This window comes from Hydractinia symbiolongicarpus, chromosome 5 (genome assembly GCF_029227915.1).
Source record: "Hydractinia symbiolongicarpus strain clone_291-10 chromosome 5, HSymV2.1, whole genome shotgun sequence".
In the NCBI taxonomy this organism is placed as follows: Eukaryota; Metazoa; Cnidaria; class Hydrozoa; order Anthoathecata; family Hydractiniidae; genus Hydractinia; species Hydractinia symbiolongicarpus.
Window position 1 is genome coordinate 16,907,289 of NC_079879.1, and position 23,175 is coordinate 16,930,463.

The 23,175-nt window shown below is 34.0% G+C and overlaps 1 protein-coding gene across 1 annotated transcript; it reads right to left on the reverse strand.

Annotated features, from left to right (window-relative positions):
• Positions 1-15,243: 15,243 nt before the first annotated feature.
• Positions 15,244-17,547, reverse strand: LOC130646287 (uncharacterized). The gene is made up of 4 exons (XM_057452462.1): positions 17,273-17,547; positions 17,016-17,123; positions 16,582-16,822; positions 15,244-16,389 (listed from the first exon to the last, which is right to left on the reverse strand). The coding sequence occupies exons 1-4, from the start codon at positions 17,304-17,306 to the stop codon at positions 16,248-16,250; spliced, it is 525 nt and encodes a 174-aa protein (XP_057308445.1). The 5' UTR covers positions 17,307-17,547; the 3' UTR covers positions 15,244-16,247.
• Between the last annotated feature and the right edge of the window lie 5,628 nt (positions 17,548-23,175).

Below are 23,175 nucleotides of genomic sequence, written 5' to 3' on the forward strand. Positions count from 1 at the left end.
AAACTAAAAAACAGACTGGACAAATCAAGAAGTCAAAAGCACAATTAATTCATCATCATCATCATCATTCATCATTCTCGGCTTATTGTCCGTTTTCCATGCTAGCATGGGTTGGACGGGGTATATTACTGACCCTCTTCCAATAATTCTGCATTGTACAATAATTCTACATTGTAAACAAAAACAAGAAGCGCTGTGCTCTGCAACAATCACGTTTAAAAGAGATAATACAAAACATTCAAGAAATCTTAACAGTGGTGTACTAAATATCTATCAGTCATCTCTGTAGTTTTGCCTATAGAATATGGCACAAAAAATCAAAAGAATTACAGTGGATGGGTAAAAAAAAATTCCTAAATAGCATTGCTGATAGACAAATTACAGTGACGGCCATCTGAAAAATCGTTCTATCCAATTAAGCGTGGTTGACCTAAAAGCCTATCGCGATAGCACAGTCAGCCAAAGTTTGAGATAGACTTATTTTCTTTCAAAGGACCTTTATTTGAGATGCAGCTTGTTACTGAACATTCAACATGCAGCACATATCACAAAGGGTAAAGAAGGGCTGGGGAGGAGGGCTGAATCAGTTTCAAAGCTTAAATAGGTTAAGGGCGGTTCCAGTCTTTGTAATTCGATACAGCATAAAAACATAATGTCAGTAATTAATTGCCATGGTAAAATCACAAGAGAAGTCCCAAGGACTTTGTGGGATCACATGTGTGTAAAAAACAGCCAAAGATATTACAAGGAAAAAACAGCAATTGCTTTTCCAGAGTATAGTTCGGTTGCTCAGGGTAATGCATACACAAACCCTTAGCGACAAATGAAATAACATTTTTTTTGCGTTGCAACTACATCATTAAAAACAGTTTGTCACCACTTGTGGATAAATTAAATCATTGTGGAAAACGCTAAAATATATTTAATTAAATGCTGTTTTTTTCTGCGTTGGACTTCAGTATTTACGCATTTAACTTCTTTTTTTTTGCATATAACTTTTCTCCAGTAAAAAAAGTTTTTAATTTAGGAGGTAGATAAAACATTTTTTTGTGTTTTGTTAAGTTTAAAAATTACATCGAACCGTTTTGGCATCTTTGCGACCCGTTTTTCATCATTTTGCGAATCAATTTTGTTATAAATTGGAGCAAACAGCGAATCAAAATATCCTTTCCTTGAAACAACCCTCGTATGATTATGACTACAGTCTACCATATTACCATGTGCTTAATACTTTACAGAACGACTGAACAAAAATTTGCATTTACTTATTTGCTTGAATTTACGTTGCAGACGTATTTTGGAGAAAAGGGTAAATTTCGTTTTGGAAATTTCGGAATATCAGGACAAAACTGCAGTGAATCATTCCTATTGTCCTCAGCTAAATCTTTTGTTCTAACTTCAGCGTAGCTCATAGTAATTTTGCATTCCGATTCGCGCAACGTGGAACAGAGAAGAGTTACGCTGGCTGGCTGTAACGATATATGGACCTATAGCGTACAGACTAATTATTTTAGGACCGCGTTAATGCTACGTTAATTTCTCAAAAGAAAAAATGGGCCGTCCAAATAATAAGCTAAAACAAACATGGTGCATTAAAATGTCTTGACTGCTCACTAGTCATTGCTGTTGTTGTTGTTTTTATTCTTTTGAGTATATTGAAATTTTGATTCGCGTTTTTAATGATAATTTGTGTAAATTGGGTCGCAGTATTTAAAAAACAATTCCCATTTAGTGAACTGCGAACCTTTATTCCGATCGTTGACTGGTTACCCTCATTTTGGTATTTAAACGTTCTTAGGACGAAAAAGCAGCGTTGATGTTTGATCTATTACATTCATATTGGAAAAATTTCATAAACAAATTTAATTGGACAGTAATTTCTGTCTTTTCCTGTATCCTGGGAAAAATTAAAGTAGTGTTCTTTTCTATGGATTTTTTATTATTTTGGAATATATATCATGTTGAATTATTGTTTAAAAAAATTAAAAATCATTCGTACAAAGATTAATTTGGAAAATATGTTGAATTTTTAACTTTGTTGTGAAGGCAAATTACCTAAGTGGATAAATTTTGGCAAGGATTAAATTTGGCAAATTTGGCGAAAAATTAAATACCCGCCAAAATTTTGATAACTGAATCTTACCCAAATTAAATACTCGCCAAATTTAACATAATGTATCGTTCGCCAAATTAAATCTCCGCCAAATTTTAAAAAAATACATTTCTTTTTAATTAAGAAAAGAAAAATGTTTTTTTTCCAAAAAAAGAACCTTTTTTATATTAACAATTAAGAAGAATCGAATTTTTAACCCTATAACAAATTTTGAGTTTATATATATGTTTATTCTTATTTTTTATAAAACATTTCAAGACATAAGAATTCATTTCTTTGTGTCATTCGCCAAAATAAATCTCCGCCAAAATAAACATTTTCTTGTATTCACCGAATTAAATCCTCGCTAAATTTTATAAAATTTATCATTCGCCATATTAAATCCCGTCAAATATTCCATTTTGGTCATTCACCAAGTTTTTGGCTATGAAAAACAAATATATATTTAAAAAACGATATCTGGGATTACATGAACTTTTAACAAAAATTAATGTCATTAGGAATTTTTAATGAAAATCTTTCACGTAAGTCCAACTTGTAAAAGTACCTCGGGATCCCTTTAAGATAACTTGTGCTATCTTAATGATAACTCTATTATAATGTGATTTAAAATGTGTAAATATTCACATTAATGTCCTGATTGTAAGATAACCCAAGTTGACTTAAGATAACACATTAATGTGATAATTGTACGTTTGGTTTGTAGTTATCTTGAGATTAGATGTGTTATTAACTTACGTTAAATTACGATTTTGCTTGCAAAAATTTTCAGGTATAACAAGTACTCGCATGTTCAACAAGAATTAAATAGAATTTTAAATATAATATATTATACAATAAAAAGGACATAATTTTATCATTTAGATACAAGGCAATTCAGTAAAACAGTTTTTCTAAAATGTTGTAATGAACTAATTTTCATAATAACCATTCTATATCTGTGTCCCAACATATCAACTTATCAGTCAGGCAGAATACCTTTTTTTTTTCAATTGAGAAAAAAACACAAATTAATACTGAAAATCATAGGATGTAAAATTTATTGAGAGCTGCATCCAATCATTAATTATTTTTTTTGCTTACTACTTAGCCATGCGGATGGTTGTTTGGATCTGGGCATATGCATCAAGTAATCAATAATTGTCCAAAAAATTACCCAACTTGGGCAATATTCCATATTTCCAACGTGCGTAAGTCTAAAATGCATTTTTGTTTCGCATAGATTTTGAGAAATCTCCTTTTTCTTTGGAATCTTAAGATAACTTAAGTTAGTTATATATAGTCTAGTTAAACTTGTGTCAACAGCAAAATGTACAACTTTGGAAATTATGATAGCCTAATTTATGTAAATCAAAAAAAAGAATTAGATTTAAGACTGACCCTTGGGGAACCCCATGTTTAATAATGACTTTTTGGAAGACTTTCTTTGAATGGTGACGAATTGGGATCTAGATAGCGGCATTACTGAACTAGGGAACTACCCAAAATCACCCCAGAACCAGCCAAAATCATCCATAATCACCCAGAACCAGTCATTATTAGCAGGGTCATCCAAAGCGGAACAATAACCGCTGGTCACAGCACACGTGATTGATTTCCCAGACCGTTTTCACTGTCTCATTTTTAGCTCGTCGCTTTTTTGACTGCTACTGTGGCGTTGACTCCATTAACACTAGCTCAACCATACGCGACAATGTTGTATACTTAAACCTCAACACAACCTCAATTGTACTTGATATTGTCGTATTCTTGGCCCCCACGACAGCACAACTGCATCTGAAAAACGACGTTAAACATCAGAAAGCACTTTACCAACGTCCTAATGTTGTTAATACATACTAATACCTAGTGCAATATCTTTGTAATATACAGTAATACACTGTAGTACTTAGTAATATGCTGTAATACACGAAATAGACCTTTTCATGGTTGCGCAAAGCATTCTGGGTAATCAGGACAAACAAAAAGAACAACCCAGCTAGTGATGAAAAGTTTATGTGGTGGCGCCGTGTTATTGTGTGGTTTTCCGAAATCGATCGACTCCTCGCAGAAGATATCACTGAAAAGGTTGACGATCCAACAAAGTGGCTAAATCCGATTGTCTTCGTTATCAAACTGTCAGGCGAAATAAGACTATATTTAGATATGAGGCAAGCAAACAAAGCCATTATTCGTGAACGCCATATCATACCGAAACTGGAAGATATCCTGACCAAGCTTCGTGGCGTTAAATACTTCTCGAAGATCGACCTGACTGAAGGTTACCACCAGAAACAACTAGATGAAGCAAGCCGTCAGATCACAGCAAACGCTTATAATTTATGATATGTCCAGTGCATTTGACAGTTTCCAGAAACGAATCGAGGTGGTTATCAGTGGCTGCTCCAGTGTCAAAATATCAGTGATGACATCTTAATTTGAGGAACTTCCTTAGAGAATCATAATGAAAACCTAGCTAAGGTACTTCAGCTAATCAATGAAAATGGATTGAAAATTAACCACCGTGAATCCCAATATGCAGTAGAAACACTTACCAACAATGGTCATGTCTTATCATCGAAAGAAATATCTCCTGATCCAGGGAAAATTGAAGCGATCAAACAAATCAAAGTTCCAATAAACATCAGTGAGGTAAAATCATTGCTGGGGATGATCAACTTTTGCAATAAATTTAGTCCGAATTATTCAAGCACCATTGCGTCAATTAGAAAGTTAACACGAAAGGACGAAGAATACTCCTGGGGCAAAACACAGCAGGACGCATTCGAACAACTGATCCAAATTCTTACTGAATCACCAGTTTTAGTTTTCTACAACCCAAAGGTCGACACCAAATTTATCTCGATGCAAGCCCTCACGATCTCGGAGGTATACTTACTAAACAGCAGGAGAATGGATCCTATCAACCCATCGCATACGGTACCCGTGCGCTCACCAACACTGAATCTAGATACAGCCAGACTGAAAGAGGAGCGCTTGCAGTACTCTGGGCTTGTGAGCACTTCTACTACTACGTATACAACACTACAGTTACAATTATCACCAATCACAAGTCCCTTGAAAAAATTCTATCTGTGACATTGAATCCACCTCCACGCATTAGACGATGGCTTCTCAAACTTCAAGCCTACGACACAGTCTTTTTCAGGAGAGGCGTGCGATCGCACGCGAACGCCTTGGCACACGCCTAAATCGTTTTAGGCGTGTGATTAATCGCACGCCTGAAAAATAAATATTAAGTTTTCAAAAGCAACCTATAAAATCTATTTTGTAGCGTGGCGATGGCAGCCCTCAAAATAATTTTTGGAGACTCATCAGACAAACGTCCGATAGATTTCCGTCTTGGTCGGACACTTTTGGATCTCAGAAATTATTGAATAGTCCTAGTCCTTTTAATCCAAGAGCAAGCCTATTCATAGCCAACCTGACCATCCTATAGCTAATTCACCAACTCCTTACGTAGACATAAAACTCTCTTGCCTGGCCCCTTCGTCGGTGGTAACCAGATCTTACACAAGAAATCCAGCCATGCAGTTCTTAACTAATGCGGAGGTGAATGCCAATGAAGCACGGATGAAGCAAGTCTGCAAAACTGCACTTACAGGCGGAATAGATATTTTATCATGGATTTAATTGTAGATAATTTCTTCAATTGACAAAACAATTGGAAGCCATAGCAAGCCTGAATTTAATGGATTTTTTCTTTATGCCTGTAAAAACGAAACCCATGTGAGGTACAACTTTTTTTGAAGTCCTAAGCCACGTGGATAAAGATTTTTTTTAATTTAAAAACAAAGCATAATTTTGCCTATTTGCTTGTGATGACCTGAAAAGTAAACAATAAATATAAAAATGACAATATAGTCATGCATACTATTTCGGACATGTAGAAAAGGAAGTTAAGATTGAGGAAGTCGCTATACAAGTAGACGCTCGATAATCGTTTTTGGGGTTTACGATTTAAAACTTCCCCCACTTTCTTACCGCAAAATTAATGCGCAACAAAAAATAACCTCGGAACCCGTATCGCACGCGTAACATTCTTTGCACGTACCGCGTATCTCTCAAGGCATCCGATCACAGCAAACACAAACAACACCAATGTAACAGAGTGAATCTATCAAATCTGACATCTTTAAACAAAACATCAGTATACCAGGTTGACATGATAACAAAGAATTATATAAAAACTATTTTAAAAAGTGAATGTGCAAGAACTATCTCAGTAAAATATATAAAAAACAAAAGATAATGGCATATAAAAGACAAGGCTCAAAAAGTAAATTTATAAACTGAAAGTGCTCTTGCTGAAAAGCAGCATTAAGATATAAATTAGGGGTTGTGCTCAAAGCATTTTAAATAAATGTAAGTTATAAAATAGGAGTTGGGCATTAAGAAAATCCAAAGTTGAGAAACTTTTAGGGTGAACCTAAGATGTTAAGTGTATAATTACCAACTTAAAAGTAAGACTTAGCAAAAGATGAGTAAGTAAAGGTAAGTATGGGTAAGTAAGGATAAAGTAAATTGTTTAAGTTTTAGCACAGTTTAATAGTAAATTAAAATTAACTGTAATCTTCTAGGATCTAGGGCAAAGATATTAAGTACATCATCTACCTTTGGAATAACTTCTTGTTGAATGTACATTAAGGAAAGGCCATTAAGACGATCTTCTGTCATGGTACTACGGCAATAATCTTTTAAACGTCTCAATGATGGAAAACTTCTTTCACATTCACATGAAGTGATAGGGATGGTAGCAAGAATGCGAATAACAACATTGATATTAGTAAATAGAGACAGGTTTATTGACTTTAAAGTTTGAGCAATGGTTTCAGGTCTTGTTCCCTGATAATCTAAAGAAAACTTTTCCCACAGCTCTAACTCAGACTACAGAGCAAGAGGATTTGGCATGTCAGATTTGTAAGAATCTACAAACCTTTTGAATTTACTCTTCCAATCTTTGTTGGAGTAAACCATTGAAACTACTTTGGCTGGTACAATGCACAATCCATTATACACTACAAAGTTTTCAAAATCAAACCTCGAGTTAAGTTCACTGTTTAAATGGTCCAAGATTGGTATGGTTAAGACTTTTTTATAATAATCCTTTGGATTGGTAGCAGGTTGGTTGTCCCTCTTAATGTTTGCCTTCTGATAACCCGTTTCTTTTTCTCCTCAACTCCTACACTTTCCGCAACATCTAATGCCTCCTTGTACCATGAGTTGTGAAAAAAATCTACATTGTTCCTGCAACTCATAGTTGTATTTTTCAAATTAGTAATGTATTGAACATTATCAGCAATGTCAATACTTCTACTTTGAAGCAAAGTTGTAACACCATGTGTTAGTGCCAAAACATTTTTGGTCACAACAACAGATACAATGAACTCAAAGGTAGAAATTTCATTAAAAAAAGAGTGTGCTTTGGTGGCAGTTCCATTATTGACAATTTCATTTAAATTAACTGTCATATCATCAAGGGTCACATAAATTGCAACAAAGTTATAGAAAAACTTCCATGCCATGATACGCTCAATCCACCGTGTTCGGCAGACATCTTTAAGTTTAGACTTATCAGAATTAGAACAATATTGGATGACATTTTTTTCAGGGAACTGTTGCCTTTTTTGTGAAAAGTTAAAGAAGTAGGAAATTTCTTTAATTTTGTTAATAGCATTTCTTACTAGTGTGATGGAACAAGATTTAGCAACACAAAGGTTTAAACGGTGGCTATGACAATGAACATAAATAGCCTTTTTGTTAACTGACAGAAGACCAGCTGATAAACCATTTAAATGTCCAGCAACATTACCAGCCCCATCATAACCCTGACCCCTGCAATTACTGAAATCTAGATTTATATTTTGCAGTGCAGACAACATAAGCTGAGCTATAAATCTGCACCAGTTAAACGGTCTTTACAATGAAGAAATTTAAGAAAATCTTCCTCGATATTTTTACTTTCTAAAAAAAGTTGTTCCTTATTAGAACAATCAAAAGTTCATCAGGCAGGACAGAGAAAAATTTATTCTTCCTAATTTCAGAAACAATTTTATTAGTTATTACTAGTGGTTTTGGAAATATATGTGCGTTTTTAGGGCATTTTGATAAATGCTCTTTCAAATCAGTATCACCACCTCGCACTCGAAAATTCAGCAATTGCCAGTTCTCCCTACTGAATATTCCCCTGGAGGTGGATGATACTTAACATCATCACGATGTTGATGGCATTTGTAATGGGAATCAGTTTCGGTTTTCTAATACAGCAGTTTTCCTTTGGTTGTCAATTAAGACATCAATTAGTTGGGATTTACCTTCAACAGCATTTATCAGTGAGGTAAAAGCAACTATGATATCACTATGTATGCCATTGCGAACATTTTCATGACGCTTGAAAGCAGCACATGCATCAGGCCAATATGTTAAAGGCGCATAATCAACCTTATCGAAAAAAATTAACATATACATTTTTTATATTTATTTCAGAGTTCAGACGGAGTTATGACTTTTCTGAAAATTTGAGGATATGAAACCTAATAGAAATGGAAATAATGGTACTTCAATATCTTGAATTTATTGTTGTTTTTTTCCCAGCCGCCATATTTAACGATCTTTTTGATCTCTTAATTCTCGTCTAACAAGCGGAGAGTCGTAAAATGTTTGTGTGAAACCATAGGTAAACAAACGGTATTATCTTTAAATGAGCACTGAGATGGAGTTCGATAAAATCAGCATTATGGTAGGCTCCGTTCATGCTGTTCTTTTTGGCTTGTTTTTCTTTGTAAAAACATGGCATCAAAAAATGGACAGAAATTTTGGTTCTGATAAAAACATCCGTACCACTTTCTCTACTTAGATTTAATTTTCTTCTAATCTATTCACCATTGTTTTTGGAGACCAGACAAAATAAAACAGAAAGACGAAATCACAGCATTGCCTCGTGGTTATTATGATAATTAATGCTTCTCACACTCTTTCTTTTTTTATTAGCATGACCGGGATTATTATAAGCCCAAAAACCCAAAGGGGGGGATGCTCATTGTGGTAGTTTAAGAAAGTTGAAGCACTATGGAGATAATTAAATTTAGTGCATGAAAGGGGAAATTCTGAAAATTTAGGTATTCTAATTGGCTAGATCTAATAGCGTCTCCATAAGGAAACGACTAACTGCTTGAACAAAGGAAAATAATCAAAAAGTAAGACAGCTAGCGAGGCGAAGCCGCCTTCAGAAACAACAACAAGAAGTGGTCAGTGTTGCAAAGAAGTTTGATTTGACTAAGTTAAAACGTTTAAATAATAAAGAATAATGCAGAAACTTCGATTGATTTATCATGTTCCGAACTTTTATTCATTTATAAAAGCATTATGATGGAAACACAGCTACAGATGCTCTCCCTCATTCATTATTTTTGCTCTAATGGCATGAATCCAGCAAACATGTGATCGATTTTGCCGTGCGTTTATTATCGCATGATTCGTGCAATGAAATGCAATGGCGGTTCTGTAGGGGAAGAGAAATTGGGGTGAGTTTGTATTTCTATGAAACATTTGAACATTTTCTGGTTGTCAGTTTTCAATATAATTTTCAGGATAATGTTTTCTTATGTATATATCTTTCAATTTTTACAATAAAATAGGCACCTCTAAAAAAAGTTGCCTGTCTCCAAATAAAACACAAGGAAGACAGTATGCACCATCTTGACTTAGAGAATAACATAGCCAAATGACTTAAGCCATTCCCAACGAAAACTTCTAGATTTTTTTTTTTGGAAAAACAAAATTGTCATCACATTTGTGAACATTTTTTATCAAATTATATAATTCTTCTGGCCTAAGACCTTTACATTTGTCCCTATATCCGGCAACATCCCACTCATTTATTGAAGAAGTGAGAAGAGATGAGCTACCTGGTTTTGATGATGATTCTGAGAAAAATGAAGGGAATAATAAAGGCTTTTGGGACAAAAAGAATACATGGGAAAGAAAGATTAGCAGGGGAAATAAGAGTAGAAGAATTTTTTTCAAAAACTTGGCTAGCATCGACCTTTTTGAATGTTTACATTTTCCGCGAAAAGCCCTTTCGGCTTTAACAATTGCGTGACAGGCAAAAAGATGCAGGCACTAGGTGAATTGAGGTCCTTTTTAGTCTGTTTCTTCGCGCGAAGGTATCATTACGACTTCATATGAATATATGTCAATCAGAAGTTATCTATTTACACTTGATAATAGTTTAAAGCCTCGAAAATATTTCCGTAGAAAGAAATGGGCTGAAAAAGACCTTTCTTCAGCAAGCTTTCGCATCTTTCTGCCTGCCACGCAGTTGTTAGAGCCTGAAGGGCTTACCGCGAAAAATGTAAACATTCAAAAAGGCCTATTGGAAATAGAAATGGAATTCGTTATACTATTTTTAGAATTATACGTAGTTGAACTTTTTATTGAATCAGTACTATTTATTTTAGTTATCAGCAAACTTTTTTGTGTGGACATACTTTTTACTTTAGGTAATATAAGCTTATCGCTGCATTTATCGGTCCAAAATGATAGCTTTGCTTGTACTTTATCACTAGCAAAACCCACGGTTTTAATTTTTTAAGTTTTTTTTCATTGGAAAATGATTTACGCTTACTACTATGATTTAACAAACGTATGCAGGGAACAAAATAGTTTGGTTTATAATTTTCACCTGGTCTGGATTCATAACCATGCATAACATAACACTATGTCAGAAGCTATGTTTTCATTGGGGATTCAAGGTTGAACTTTCTCCGCAAACAATAACTTATAACATGTTTCACCGCAATCTGGGTATGCTACATTTATATTGTGATTAATGACAGTAGAAAGGCCAAGTATGTCAATAAGACCTGCCAATCTACCGTTTTTGCAATTATACAGAGCTTGAAATTGCACTAACTCTGTAAGTGAAGAACCATGGGGGTAATCTTTACCATGGGGGTAATCTTATAGCCAAGGACATATCAAATACTTGCTTGAAATTCTTAAAAAGTTGGTTATTATTTATTTGTTCTTGTTCAAAAATAAAGTATAGAAGGGGATGCGTAGAATAAAACTCAGCATAAATAAACAACTCTAAAGAAGTAAGTAAACCTTGAATCATGGCACAATGAATTATCACCTGGCAACATTAACGATACTGAGTTGTATAAGCAGTTTCCACTTGTGTCAGAGCTGAAACAAGAAAAACAAAGCCAATCTGAATCCTGTGCCTAGCTATAGTAATACATGGTAGTGGCTATGTTATGACACAACTACGGATACCAGCCCAACATTGGACGCGGGACTGGCCCGTATTTAGACAGGCCGGCCCGTCAAAAGACGGGTCGGTGCGTTCGCAATCGGGATGGCCATTACTGGTGAACATATCGGTAATGATAGAGAGAGATCACTCCTCTCCCTTCCGCCACGTCTTGGAGGTTTGAAGGATGTTATCGAACAGCAAATGAAGAATATGAAAATTCCTGCCAGGTCACGCTCCATCTAAAGAACATGATCCTAGACACACAGGTAGAAGATGGCAAGACGAAATCAGCGATCAAGGCAGAACGGAGAAAAAAGCAACAAGCTAAGCTCGACAGCCTACGAGAAGAAATGGTGGATGCCGAAAAACGTTTGAACGACACCAACCTTGAAAGTGGCGTTTCGAACTGGCTGACAACACTACCCCTGAAAGAGTGGGGCTACGATCTGAATAAACAGCAGTTTTGGGATGCAATCAGAATAAAGTATAACTGGAACCTCGAGCGACTCCCGACAGAATGCGTATGTGGTGAAATATTCGACCTTTGCCATGCCTTGTCTTGTAAAAAAGGGGGCATGGTCACCCTGCGACACAACGAACTGCGTGACATCACCGCCTCACTCTTAAAAGAAATCTGTCATGACGTAAAGAAGGAGCCAATGCTGATTGAGGTCAACGGAGAGGGTCTTCAAGAGAGAACAGCAAACATCCAGAAGGAAGCACGTCTTGACATCAGTGCTCTCGGTTTCTGGACGCCTTGCCAAAGAGTATTCTTTGACGTAATGGTTTTTAACCTACACGCTCAGAGGTACAGGCGTTCAGAAATTAAGAGATGCTTTCAGATGAACGAAAGAGAGAAGAAGCGACAGTACAACGAACGGGTGTTGCAAATCGAGAATGGTACGTTCACACCACTGGTGTTCGCTGCGAATGGTGCAATGGCAAAAGAATGCAAGACCTTCTACAATCGGTTAGCTGATATGATTGCAGAAAAACGCAGCATTTCAAATTCGGTTGCAACCAATGTCATAAGAACGAAAATCAGCTTTTCGCTCATTGCATCTCAACATTGAGATGCATTCGAGGATCAAGATCACCGAGAAATGCGAACAATAACATAGAAAAATTTGAACTCGCTAACAACGCGACAATTCATCAAGAGTGATGGAGTAAGAAAAAAAAAACATCAAGTATTTTGTATATGTGAGATAACAACCTAATTTATGTATAACACAGTTAATGTTAATAAAATAGTGTTCAAACCTAAAAAACAAAAAAATAAAAAAAAATCGGGATGGCCCATCTATTGACAGGCCCGGCCCAACTTTGGACAAATGTATGCAAACACGTCTTAAGTTGGTACAGGCCCAACTATTGACGAAGGAATCTCTTGCTTATAAAAGTCGTATCATCAGCTGGGACAAACTTAACTGTACACAAAGGTCTCTTGCAATTTTAGAAAATGTGTCATAAGATGGGACAGGCCCAACTATTAACAACAATTCCCATGCTTTTAAAAGACTGTGTCATAGGATCGGACAGGCCCAACTATTGACACTTTTTAGAAACAGTCACAACATGGGTCAGTTTGAAGACTCCCAGACCTAAAGTTGAGCCTTGATGGGAACCACACTGTTTCAAATTTTAAAAAAATTGAAGACAGGTCTATCCCAACTGTGGACAAACGCAGTGTCTATAGGAGAGGAGAAAAGAAAACAAAAAATATGGGAAGGAAAATAAATCATGAATTCTCTAAATATAATCTATTACAAATATAGATAAAGTAATGAGCAACACAAATACAATGTCATATTTTTTTTCCTTTAAAATTGAACAAAAACAGACATAAATTTACAAATATTAGTACCACAGTCGGTAGGACGTACGACTTATTTCCAAGTGGTTGTGGGTTTGATCCCCACATAACGCTGTTGTCCAGTTGGGCAAGAATTTCAAAAAAGATTTCTGTAGCTCAAATGGGAGCTTAAGGACTCTGCTTGAAACTGGTGATACTGATCACATAAAATATAAATTAACTTATAATATTTCTTCAAATCATAGTCATAATCTTTCTGTTTCTTGAATATATAACAAAATATTTCAATCATGGATTCCCCAGCTAAAATGATTTTCGCTCTCAAGTTACGTAATAGGGCAAGTTGCAAGAATTCCATCAAAGAATATATTGAAAATTAAACAGCAAAACAGCTTAAACAACAGCTTAGCTATAGCTACCTGTGAATATATATAATATGAAATTACACTGAGCTAGCTAAATGTTATATTTTGATATCTAAATCATAATTATTAAGAGAGTCATTATGCACACAAACATCTCCAATCATTCAACAAGAAAGTCTGTAACAGCTTTTTAAAATGCGTTCGCAGATATGGTCTTGCACCAAGAATTGCCAAGTAGTGTTGTTTTTGCTACCCACAACAATCTTAAAATGCATAACTCGATTTAATCTCAGCTAGCCATATACAACAATACCTCCGCAAAAGTTGCAGTAGTTCAGTTTTTTCACTTTATTGGAGTTAGTTACGTTACGTTAAATACAAGGTCTTGAAGTATGCAAACATCTTTTGGAGCAACTATAGAATTCCACCTGCCGAAATTTAGGGATTAATAGAGCCAACGGACAACGGTTCTGACTTGACTAGACTCGATGTTTCATTCTACGCAGCTGATATAGAAATTAAATTAAACATTTAACAGCCTACACAGCCTACGCAGCCTAAACAGAAATCCAATTAAACATTTAACAGCCTACGCAGCCTACACAGCCTACGCAGCCTACACAGCCTACCCACCCTACACAGCGTACCCACCGTACACAGAAATTCAATTAAACATTAAACAGCCTACACAGCCTACGCAGCTTAAACAGAAATCCAATGAAACATTTAACAGCCTACGCACCCTACACAGGCTATGCAGCCTAAACAGAAATCCAATTAAACATTTAACAACCTACGCAGCCTACACCGCATACGCAACCTAAACAGAAATCCAATTAAACTTTTAACAGCCTACACAGCTACACAGCATTTAGTATTAAACTGTTAGAGTTCTTTCACTTCACATACTGAAAACACAAATAAATACTTATTCGTTAACAAATTAACAAATGCTGCCAGGATATATATATATATCATCCAATTTTTTATTCTCGAAAATAATTTTATTTGTGTAATTCACATTTACTGATGTTCTGCATACCATTTTTAGAGAAATGTGTAGTGGCTTCTACTAATTAAGGACTAAATATTTAAAATTTGAGTCTGAAATGTTGAAAATAATTTGTTCAAATAAATCATTGTCTTTATAACAATACCGCCACATGAATTCTCCAAGATATAAATTGAACAAATGTTTTCTTGTACCAAATGAAGGCAGCGGTTTTGACGGGCCATTGCTGACGTCAGCAAAATTTTTAAATCTTTATATCCTCTTAACCGTTCAACAATAGCACATGATAATATATTTTTCTCGTCAGCGTTTCAATCTCTGCACATTACAGGAAACAAATAAACTAAGTTTCGGCAATTTTTTTTGTATATGCAATGCTGACGTCAGCAAAAATCTAAAATAACCTATTTTTTCCATTGCCCTTCTGCCTAAGTGGATTTCTCCACGGGCCTTATCGACTAAAAATTTTTTATATAATATCTATATTATAATGCCCGTATACGTCTGTCTGTCCGTCCGTCTGTCACGCAAAATGGTAGCTTAGCTGCGACGGGCGAACCCGTAGATTTTTCCACGGGCTAACGACTAGTTTTATATAATATTTTATATAATATTTTATATAATATATTATCGACTAAAAAAATTTGGAAATATTATATAATATAAAGCTATAATGCTATAGTGTGTCTGTTTGTCTGTGACAGGCAAAGTGGATATGTTTATTTTCCTTTGATGTAGCCGAAAAAGTTGTGTCTTATTTGTTATATTTTATGACGCTACGGCGCCGCATCAATAACACTGCTGCTTTAACGCCAATACCCTATATTAAATTAATGATCTATAAGATCAACGCAACGGGTATACAAATTTCGAAAGAAAATTTTTTGCGAAGCAATTGTGTTTATGAAGTCAACTTTTATCATTCTCGGCTCATATCACATCAACAACATTCGTTTAGTAACAAATACATTGGGAAAAAAAGCTTTGCTAAGAACAACAGTCAAGCCAATTATTAACATTACACAGGATCTAAAAAAGAACACACTGAGAGCGAAGCGAAATTGTGAAGCACGTTTGCTACACGCGAGGTATACCAAGAGAATTATTGAGATTCTCAAAATTTCGATAGAAAAAAAATTATATAAAATCAGCGTAAAGAAATAGGACTGATATTTTTGCACATAAAGCTAGGGTATTTTTTTTCTAATAAAACAAATATTGACAAAAAGTTTGATGGATTTTCCTGTACCAGCGTTTGTGTATGAAATTATAGTGCCAAGTGATTGTTCTAGCAAATTATGTAATAATTCCAGATATTCATTGGCCATTATTTGTCGAAAGCGTCTGGTTGTTGTCTGCTTATAAACACGGATGCTTATAATTCTTCCTGGTGTTAACAAGATTGATTTCATGTCTGTTGATGGTTCAGTTTTTGTTGCAATTTTTTTCCTTGTAACAAATCCGATACAAACTAGATGATGATTTAAAGGATTTTTAATTTATATACAGTCATTATTTAAAATGTTAGTTAAACTATGTAGTTCTAAATAAAAAAATTGGTAGTTACTTACTGTTTGGAAAGCATGTTTTTGTTCTTCCAAGCTTTCAACAAAATTCATTGCTTTTTTTATTGTTTCAGATGAAATGGCTTCCGGTAGTGTTTGAATGACGCCTTTTTGTTTTTAAAATAAATTTTCCATAACATGTATGGCAACTGCAACCTTAGGTATGATGCCACATTTCCTTGATGTAACTGTTGGTTTACCGCATTGTATGTTTTCATTTAAATCATTTAAATACTCATATTCCATGCTGTTAAAGAGACTAAATGAATGAAAAGAAGTGAAACGATGTTAAATATGATATCCTATTGTATAAAGATATATAATAACATTAACTTAGAAACTTAAGACTCAAAAACGAAACAGTATCGTTGATAATAGAACTTAAAATCAGCGATAAATCTTTGCAACAAATTATTAGGAAATTATTCCTGTGTGAATAAAAAAAACATACCGAGTAGCGTCATTTTCGAGATAAAATATTTTTTCGTTGTCTCTATCAAGCATTGATGTTAAATCATTTAATAAATCTTCAATTCCAAAATTGTAATGTTTTAGATCGTTTTTGGCGGTTAATTGGTCTTCAGGAAAAAGTCTGAAAGGCTTTGGTATGGAAATTATGAATCTATCGAGAAAACCATTTTGATTATCTAATTTAGCCAACAAGCTAGCCATAGATTTTATTTGCGTAGCACCTGCATTTAAAGAGTGTAATATTAAATATTTTCGCAATAAAAACAAAAAGCCTTTAATATATGACATACAAAAAAATTTTAATGGCTATTAATTAAAGTTATATAGACACGGGAAAGAATAAACCATTAAATACGAAGGAAATTTTAAAGTTACTAGGAAAATATAAAGAACGACGTGTGCAGTAAAAAATACCTAATATACAAAACGCTAAGTCTTTATTTAGTATGCGTTGATTTTGTGTGCTGTATGTCAAAGTGATTGATTCGCCACTGCATAGTTTGCAGATTGTTTCTATGTCACCTATATTAAAGAAGTGTGTAATCAATAAAATGTAAGATGAGGCTGTCATTTCCCTTTTATTTAAATACTATTTCCTTTAAAATATTCTATTTAATCATTTAAAGCAATAGGTTTATGGCAGAAATTTAACATTAAAATAAACATCTGACCTGTATAGTTTTCATCTTGTTTGAACATTTTCATAATGTATTCTGTGATTTCCTGGTTTACAATAAATGTGCCAAAATTTTGTGTTAAAAATTTTGTCAATCCACTGCTGGTTGTAGAGGAGATAATTAATTTTCGGATAGATTCATTAGTAATTGAATCGTTGACAGCTATTTTTATTGCCGGAGATTTACCTAAAATTGTCAGTTCCAGATATAATGAGACGGAAGTAAATGTGTATTTTATATATATACTAGCCGAATTTCCGTGGAAGAATCCACCGTATTTCTCATTTCAAAAAGCAAACAATACAGCAGTGCGAATTTTACAGTCTGCAATTATTATATAAATGACAAAAAAATTGAAGGTGTCCAACAACTGCAGTATATATGTGATACTTCAAATCTAAATCTACTAAAATTACTTGCTCTGACCCTCTGACAAATACGAAAATTATTCGGTAAGAAGTTTACCAACGCATTTCAAAGAATATCTCACTAAATGTCTTCATGAAATGCATGTAAGGGATGCCAAACAAACACATAGAGCATGGTAATTTGAATTTTTAAAATCACAACCCAACCTCGGCCCTTTGTCTCTTTTTTATAACGGGACGGAAAAAAGAGAGAATAAGCTGTGGGATCGAGGTTGCTCACAGTCTGCGTTATTTTATATTTATACTCGTTGAAACCAAAACGTTGAAAATATAAGCACGTGCAATAAAAAAATTAATAAATAGAAATACAAAATGGAAAATGTCCAACAAAATCAAAGGTGTCTAACAACCGTTACTTAAAAAGCGAAATCTGCTAAAATTTATAATTGCTTTGCCATGCCAGAAGTACACCAGGGAATAAAGTTTATCAGACATTTAAAAAACCCGACATATTTTGCCAGGTGAGTTATACAAAAAAAGTTATTACAAAATTTCCACACTGTACAGTTTGTAACACGTCATACCAAAGTCAGATATTCAGTCTATTGCATACAGCAACCCTTTCAAAGTCTTACACAAAATATAAAGAAATTACCAGTTATCTGAATTCCTGTGGAAGAATCCATTGAATCTCTCATTAAACCGATGTAAAGGATATCAAACAAAATAATACAACACAGTAATTTAAATTTTCACAACTCACAGTTCAACCTCGACCGCCTCTTTCGTAACGGGATTATTTTATGAGTATAACCGCTGAAACAAAACGTCTAAAAATATAAGCATGTTCAACAACAACAAAAAAAAAAAAAAAAAAAAATTATAAAATAAAAATGGAAAATGTCCAAAAAAATCAGAGGTGTCTAACAACCGTTCATAAAAAGCCAAAACTATATACTTGCTTTGTCATTCCAGGACTCAAAATATAAAAAATTGATAGTTAAAAACACATAAAAGAGAAATATAAAAACTTGAGTCATTTGGTATATTGTATATCTACCGAGAATTTCAATCCAAAATATTAAAAGAACAGACCCAAACTTATAATCAACAAAATCACGCATAAAATCAAAGAAGATAACAATGCAGCGTTTTCGAATTTAAGAATCGAATATATTTCAAACGATCGTAACGTAACAGATGAAAACATTGATTTAAGTTTAGGTTTTAGGTTTAGGATTTTTAAAACGACATCAACACTGAATTACACAGTCTGTAGTGTTAAAATCAGTAACAACGGAAAAATTATATTATACAGTTTATGTAAATTCTTCTCTTGGATATACACGTTGTTTTTATAAGAATAGTGTGTTTTAGTTTCAGCCTGATGTTCTTAACTTTTTTGACAAATGCTATCCTCATTACTCTCAATATGTTCTTAGCATGGCTATGGCCTGAAAATATATAATGCCTTAATAAAATAAAGCATGCTATAAGTTACTATAGCTAGCTAATGGCAATTCTACTACATGTAACGGCCTATTGCTTGTACACAAAAAAGTTCAGTTCGTTTGATATACAATAAAAAAAGTAAACTTCTATTCAATTGTGTGCGTCATACAAATGTTCATATTTAAAACAAACTATCAAGCTTAGACATATTCCTAGGATATTCTAAACTTCTGACCCATTTTTCAGAGTATATTCTTGCAAAATAAGCGCTTAAAGAAAATATTTTCCGCGCAAGACACAACAACAAACTTATTATTATATTTAAGGAAAAATTTAGCTCTGAAAGAAATGGCTAAAATATCGTTATACACCCAAATTCATTTTTCTCCTAAATAATCTAAACAACATACCTGCTTTTCTTCCGCTTTCTCAGTGGGTAGCTTGCTAGCGTTCTCTGGATGAAAGTTCAATCAGTTTTTTACTTCGACTACTAAACTTCGCTTCATAAATTGGATTACAATTATTTGATACATTTTCAATCGATTCTCCTTGTAATGTTATATCATCGTACATTTTTTAATTTTTTAAAAAAGGTATTTCTAACTAACAACACCAACTTCGTTCGACAACAACAGTTTCTTCTTTTACATTTTAGATTCGAATTACATTCATATTCCAATTCGATAGATTTTTTATAAAAGGAAGCAACCTCGGTCCCAGAACACAAAAATGAGGTTTAAGCTAACCTCATGATGAGTAAAAATTGTTTAAAATAACTTCTTTCAGGATTACTTTAAAAAAGAGACAACCATCTTCGCTTCGGTTTTTTTTTTACAGTTCATTTTTATTGATGACGAAGAGGAGGAAGAAAAAACACTATAATAATTCCTATAATATTTGTAACTTTGTTGCTCAAAATTTCAGATTATACTCCAAAGAGAAACTCTTCACTTCTTTGTCTGTCTAAATGAAAATCCATACATTAGAGATTTCACATGATGGCGAAGGTTTTATCATGTAAACGCCGCGTCCACCTATCGACTCATTTTTTGCAATGCAATGCAAACGTTGCTTCTATTAATGATACGTGAAACACGTACTACCTATGTTAAGAATACTGCCTATATTTTCTTTTTATACAACGAAAGCCGGATAAATTTCATATAAAATAGTGGTATTTCTGTCATACAATAATAAAACACCCTTTTCGAGTTGCCGACACTCGAGCCCAAAAGGTACAGACATTTAAAAGCTTATATCGGCGCTTCAAACGTTTCTTCTGTTAAATATTCCTGTCGTCTCATATCGTTTATACGGACACACAGGTAACTAATCCATGCAAGGTTTTATCGGTGAGAATGTCACGTTACAATCTTAGAATTACGATATCTTTCTGATGTGTATTATATATTTGCTGAAGACCTCTTACTGTTGATCAATCCATACACACCGATTTTGTCGACTTCTCAAACTCAGCAATCACGTTTTTTTTTTAATGCTAACATTGCTGCCATTAAGTGCTGGCCGTCTCATATCTTTCAGAACTGCATACTGATTAATTTAAACAGAGTTTCGTCAGTAAGAACCTATGGTTACAAAATCAAAAATATGATATCGATAAAATTGTGCCTTAATTTGAACGGTTTCGATTAATTTATAATATAGACTTTTGCTGTTTAATCCGGAGATCAGTTATAATGAATTTAGCCCTGAATTTAAAATGAAACTGTTTTTTTTTTAAAGTGGATAATTAGTTAGGAAGACGAAGAAAATTGCAGGAAATTGAACTGTTAGAAATGACATGGATAGGACTTGATTCAACAAATCTGCATTAAAATTCAAACTATGACCTTTTACTGAATGGAATGGAACTGTTCGAATTGACATGGAGAATTTTTTTCTAGAGACTTCACCTTTCTCGTTAAATTGGTACACTTGGACTTGATGTAATGTAGCAAGATTCATATAAAAAGAAAATGGGACTGAACCTGGATCTTTTACAGATTTTCTCTGTAAGAATCCTGCTATTACATCACAGAAGTGTTACACAAAAAGACGTTGGAAATGAATACAAGTAACTTGGAAACTATGAATTTTAAGAAAAGTAATAACAAAAAGAGATATATATGTCACCTAGCAGTCATAATATACATTGTAAAGAAACAAATAACAACAACATGATCAACACTAACATTTTATTCCAATACATGGAAAAAGAGTTCGGCAGTACTTTTAAGCTCTATCATGTGTACAGGTAGTGGCATAAAAAGACACCCTAACCATTAGAGTTACTGCAAAAAAACTTTCATAACAAAAGAACCATCCGGTATGTAAATTCTCTTACAATTTTACCTCAAACCGCTGATGGTGATTTATATTTAATGTGGTTTGTGGTCAATGGTTTTCAGGATGGACCAGGTTTCCAGTGTTTAGCTCCTATTGCTACAAAAATCTTTTTGAAATGTCTAACTAACTAGACAATGGGGGATACTGAACTTATAATCTCAAGTAGAGGACGCTCTTGCAATTTAGCTAGTATCTACAACTTAACAACCAATATCACCAATGTTATTGGATTATTAACAAAAAACCGAACAATGATAACCACAAAGTCAAATGTTCAAAAAACGGAAACATGTAAGGGATTACCACGAGAATAGCGCCTTTGCTAATTTTTTTACATTACATACACATTTAAATCAATTATCTTTTTAAAAAGTTATAGGAACACGACCATTCATATATTTGCTGCAATGATTTCCACAACATAGCTTAGTACACTTTTTTTGCTTGACATGGCATTCATACTCTTTTTAGAAAGATTTCAGTTCCTGAGCATCCATACATTTGTTAGACTTTCTGCAAAACGACATAACAATTTGCATTGATCATAATGTTTTGTAAGAAACAACATCCATACTTTTACTAACAGCGCGTGAAACCGCCACAGCATCGACGCAATTCTTATATTGATTTTCACCACACAGTGTTCTGTTAAAGGCGCAGAAGACGTACATTGGTTCCATGGTTACAGAATTCTCATGCACACATTCGTTATAATTTTCAAAAGGAGAAGGCAACTACACAGTTGTTGCTTGCTATCAACGATATCCATAAATTTGGCAGATTTTTTTAAGAAAATTATATTTGGCGCACTTTTTACAAGTGTCGTAAACGACACAGCATCCATACATTTCTTAGACTGTTTTTAACTGATCACTCACTCGTTCGTTATAATGTATCGATAGACACAGCTGCCAGCATTTTTAAAGATGAAACCATCTGCACAGCTACCATTATCTTGTTATAAATTTATGGGAGCCCGATCATTGATACATTTGCTGGAATTACTTCCACGGCATTGCATCCATACTTTTAGTACGCTGGGTTTTTTGACATGGCATCCATACATTTTTTACAAAGATTCCCGCCGTACAGCATCCGTGCAACTGATAGAATCTTTCAAAAACGACAAAGGGTTCTTACATATTTCATACTGTCCTTAACTTAGAATTTTATGGAGCCCGATCATTCATAAATTTGATGTAATGTTTTAGTACGCTGTTTTCTTTGACATGACATTCATACATTTTTCACAAAGATTTCAGCCGCACTACGAATGTGTCGAAAAGGACACAGCATCCATACAAATTTCACACTGTCTCTAATTCATTATTTACAGTTTTATGGAAATGTGTCGATGGGCAAAGCATCCTTCCGTTTGTAAAGATGATAATGATCTACACAGCATCCATAATTTTGTTAGAAGTTTATAGGGTCCCGATCATCCATATATTTGCTGTAGTTATTTATACGACATAACTTCCATACCTTTAGTACACTGTTTTCTTTGACATGCCATTTGTAGCTTTTTTAGAAAGATTTCAGCGGCACAACATCGATGCAATTGTTATACTAATTTTAACAGCATAGTATTCTGTTGAAGGCGCGAATTTTGGTTACATTTGTTTTTCTTACGCTAATTTCGAGCAGTTACCTCAAGTGGCAAATTTGTTCGAAATGGTTTGAATATGATACCCTTTCATTGCAATAATAATCAAAAGAACGTAACAGTTT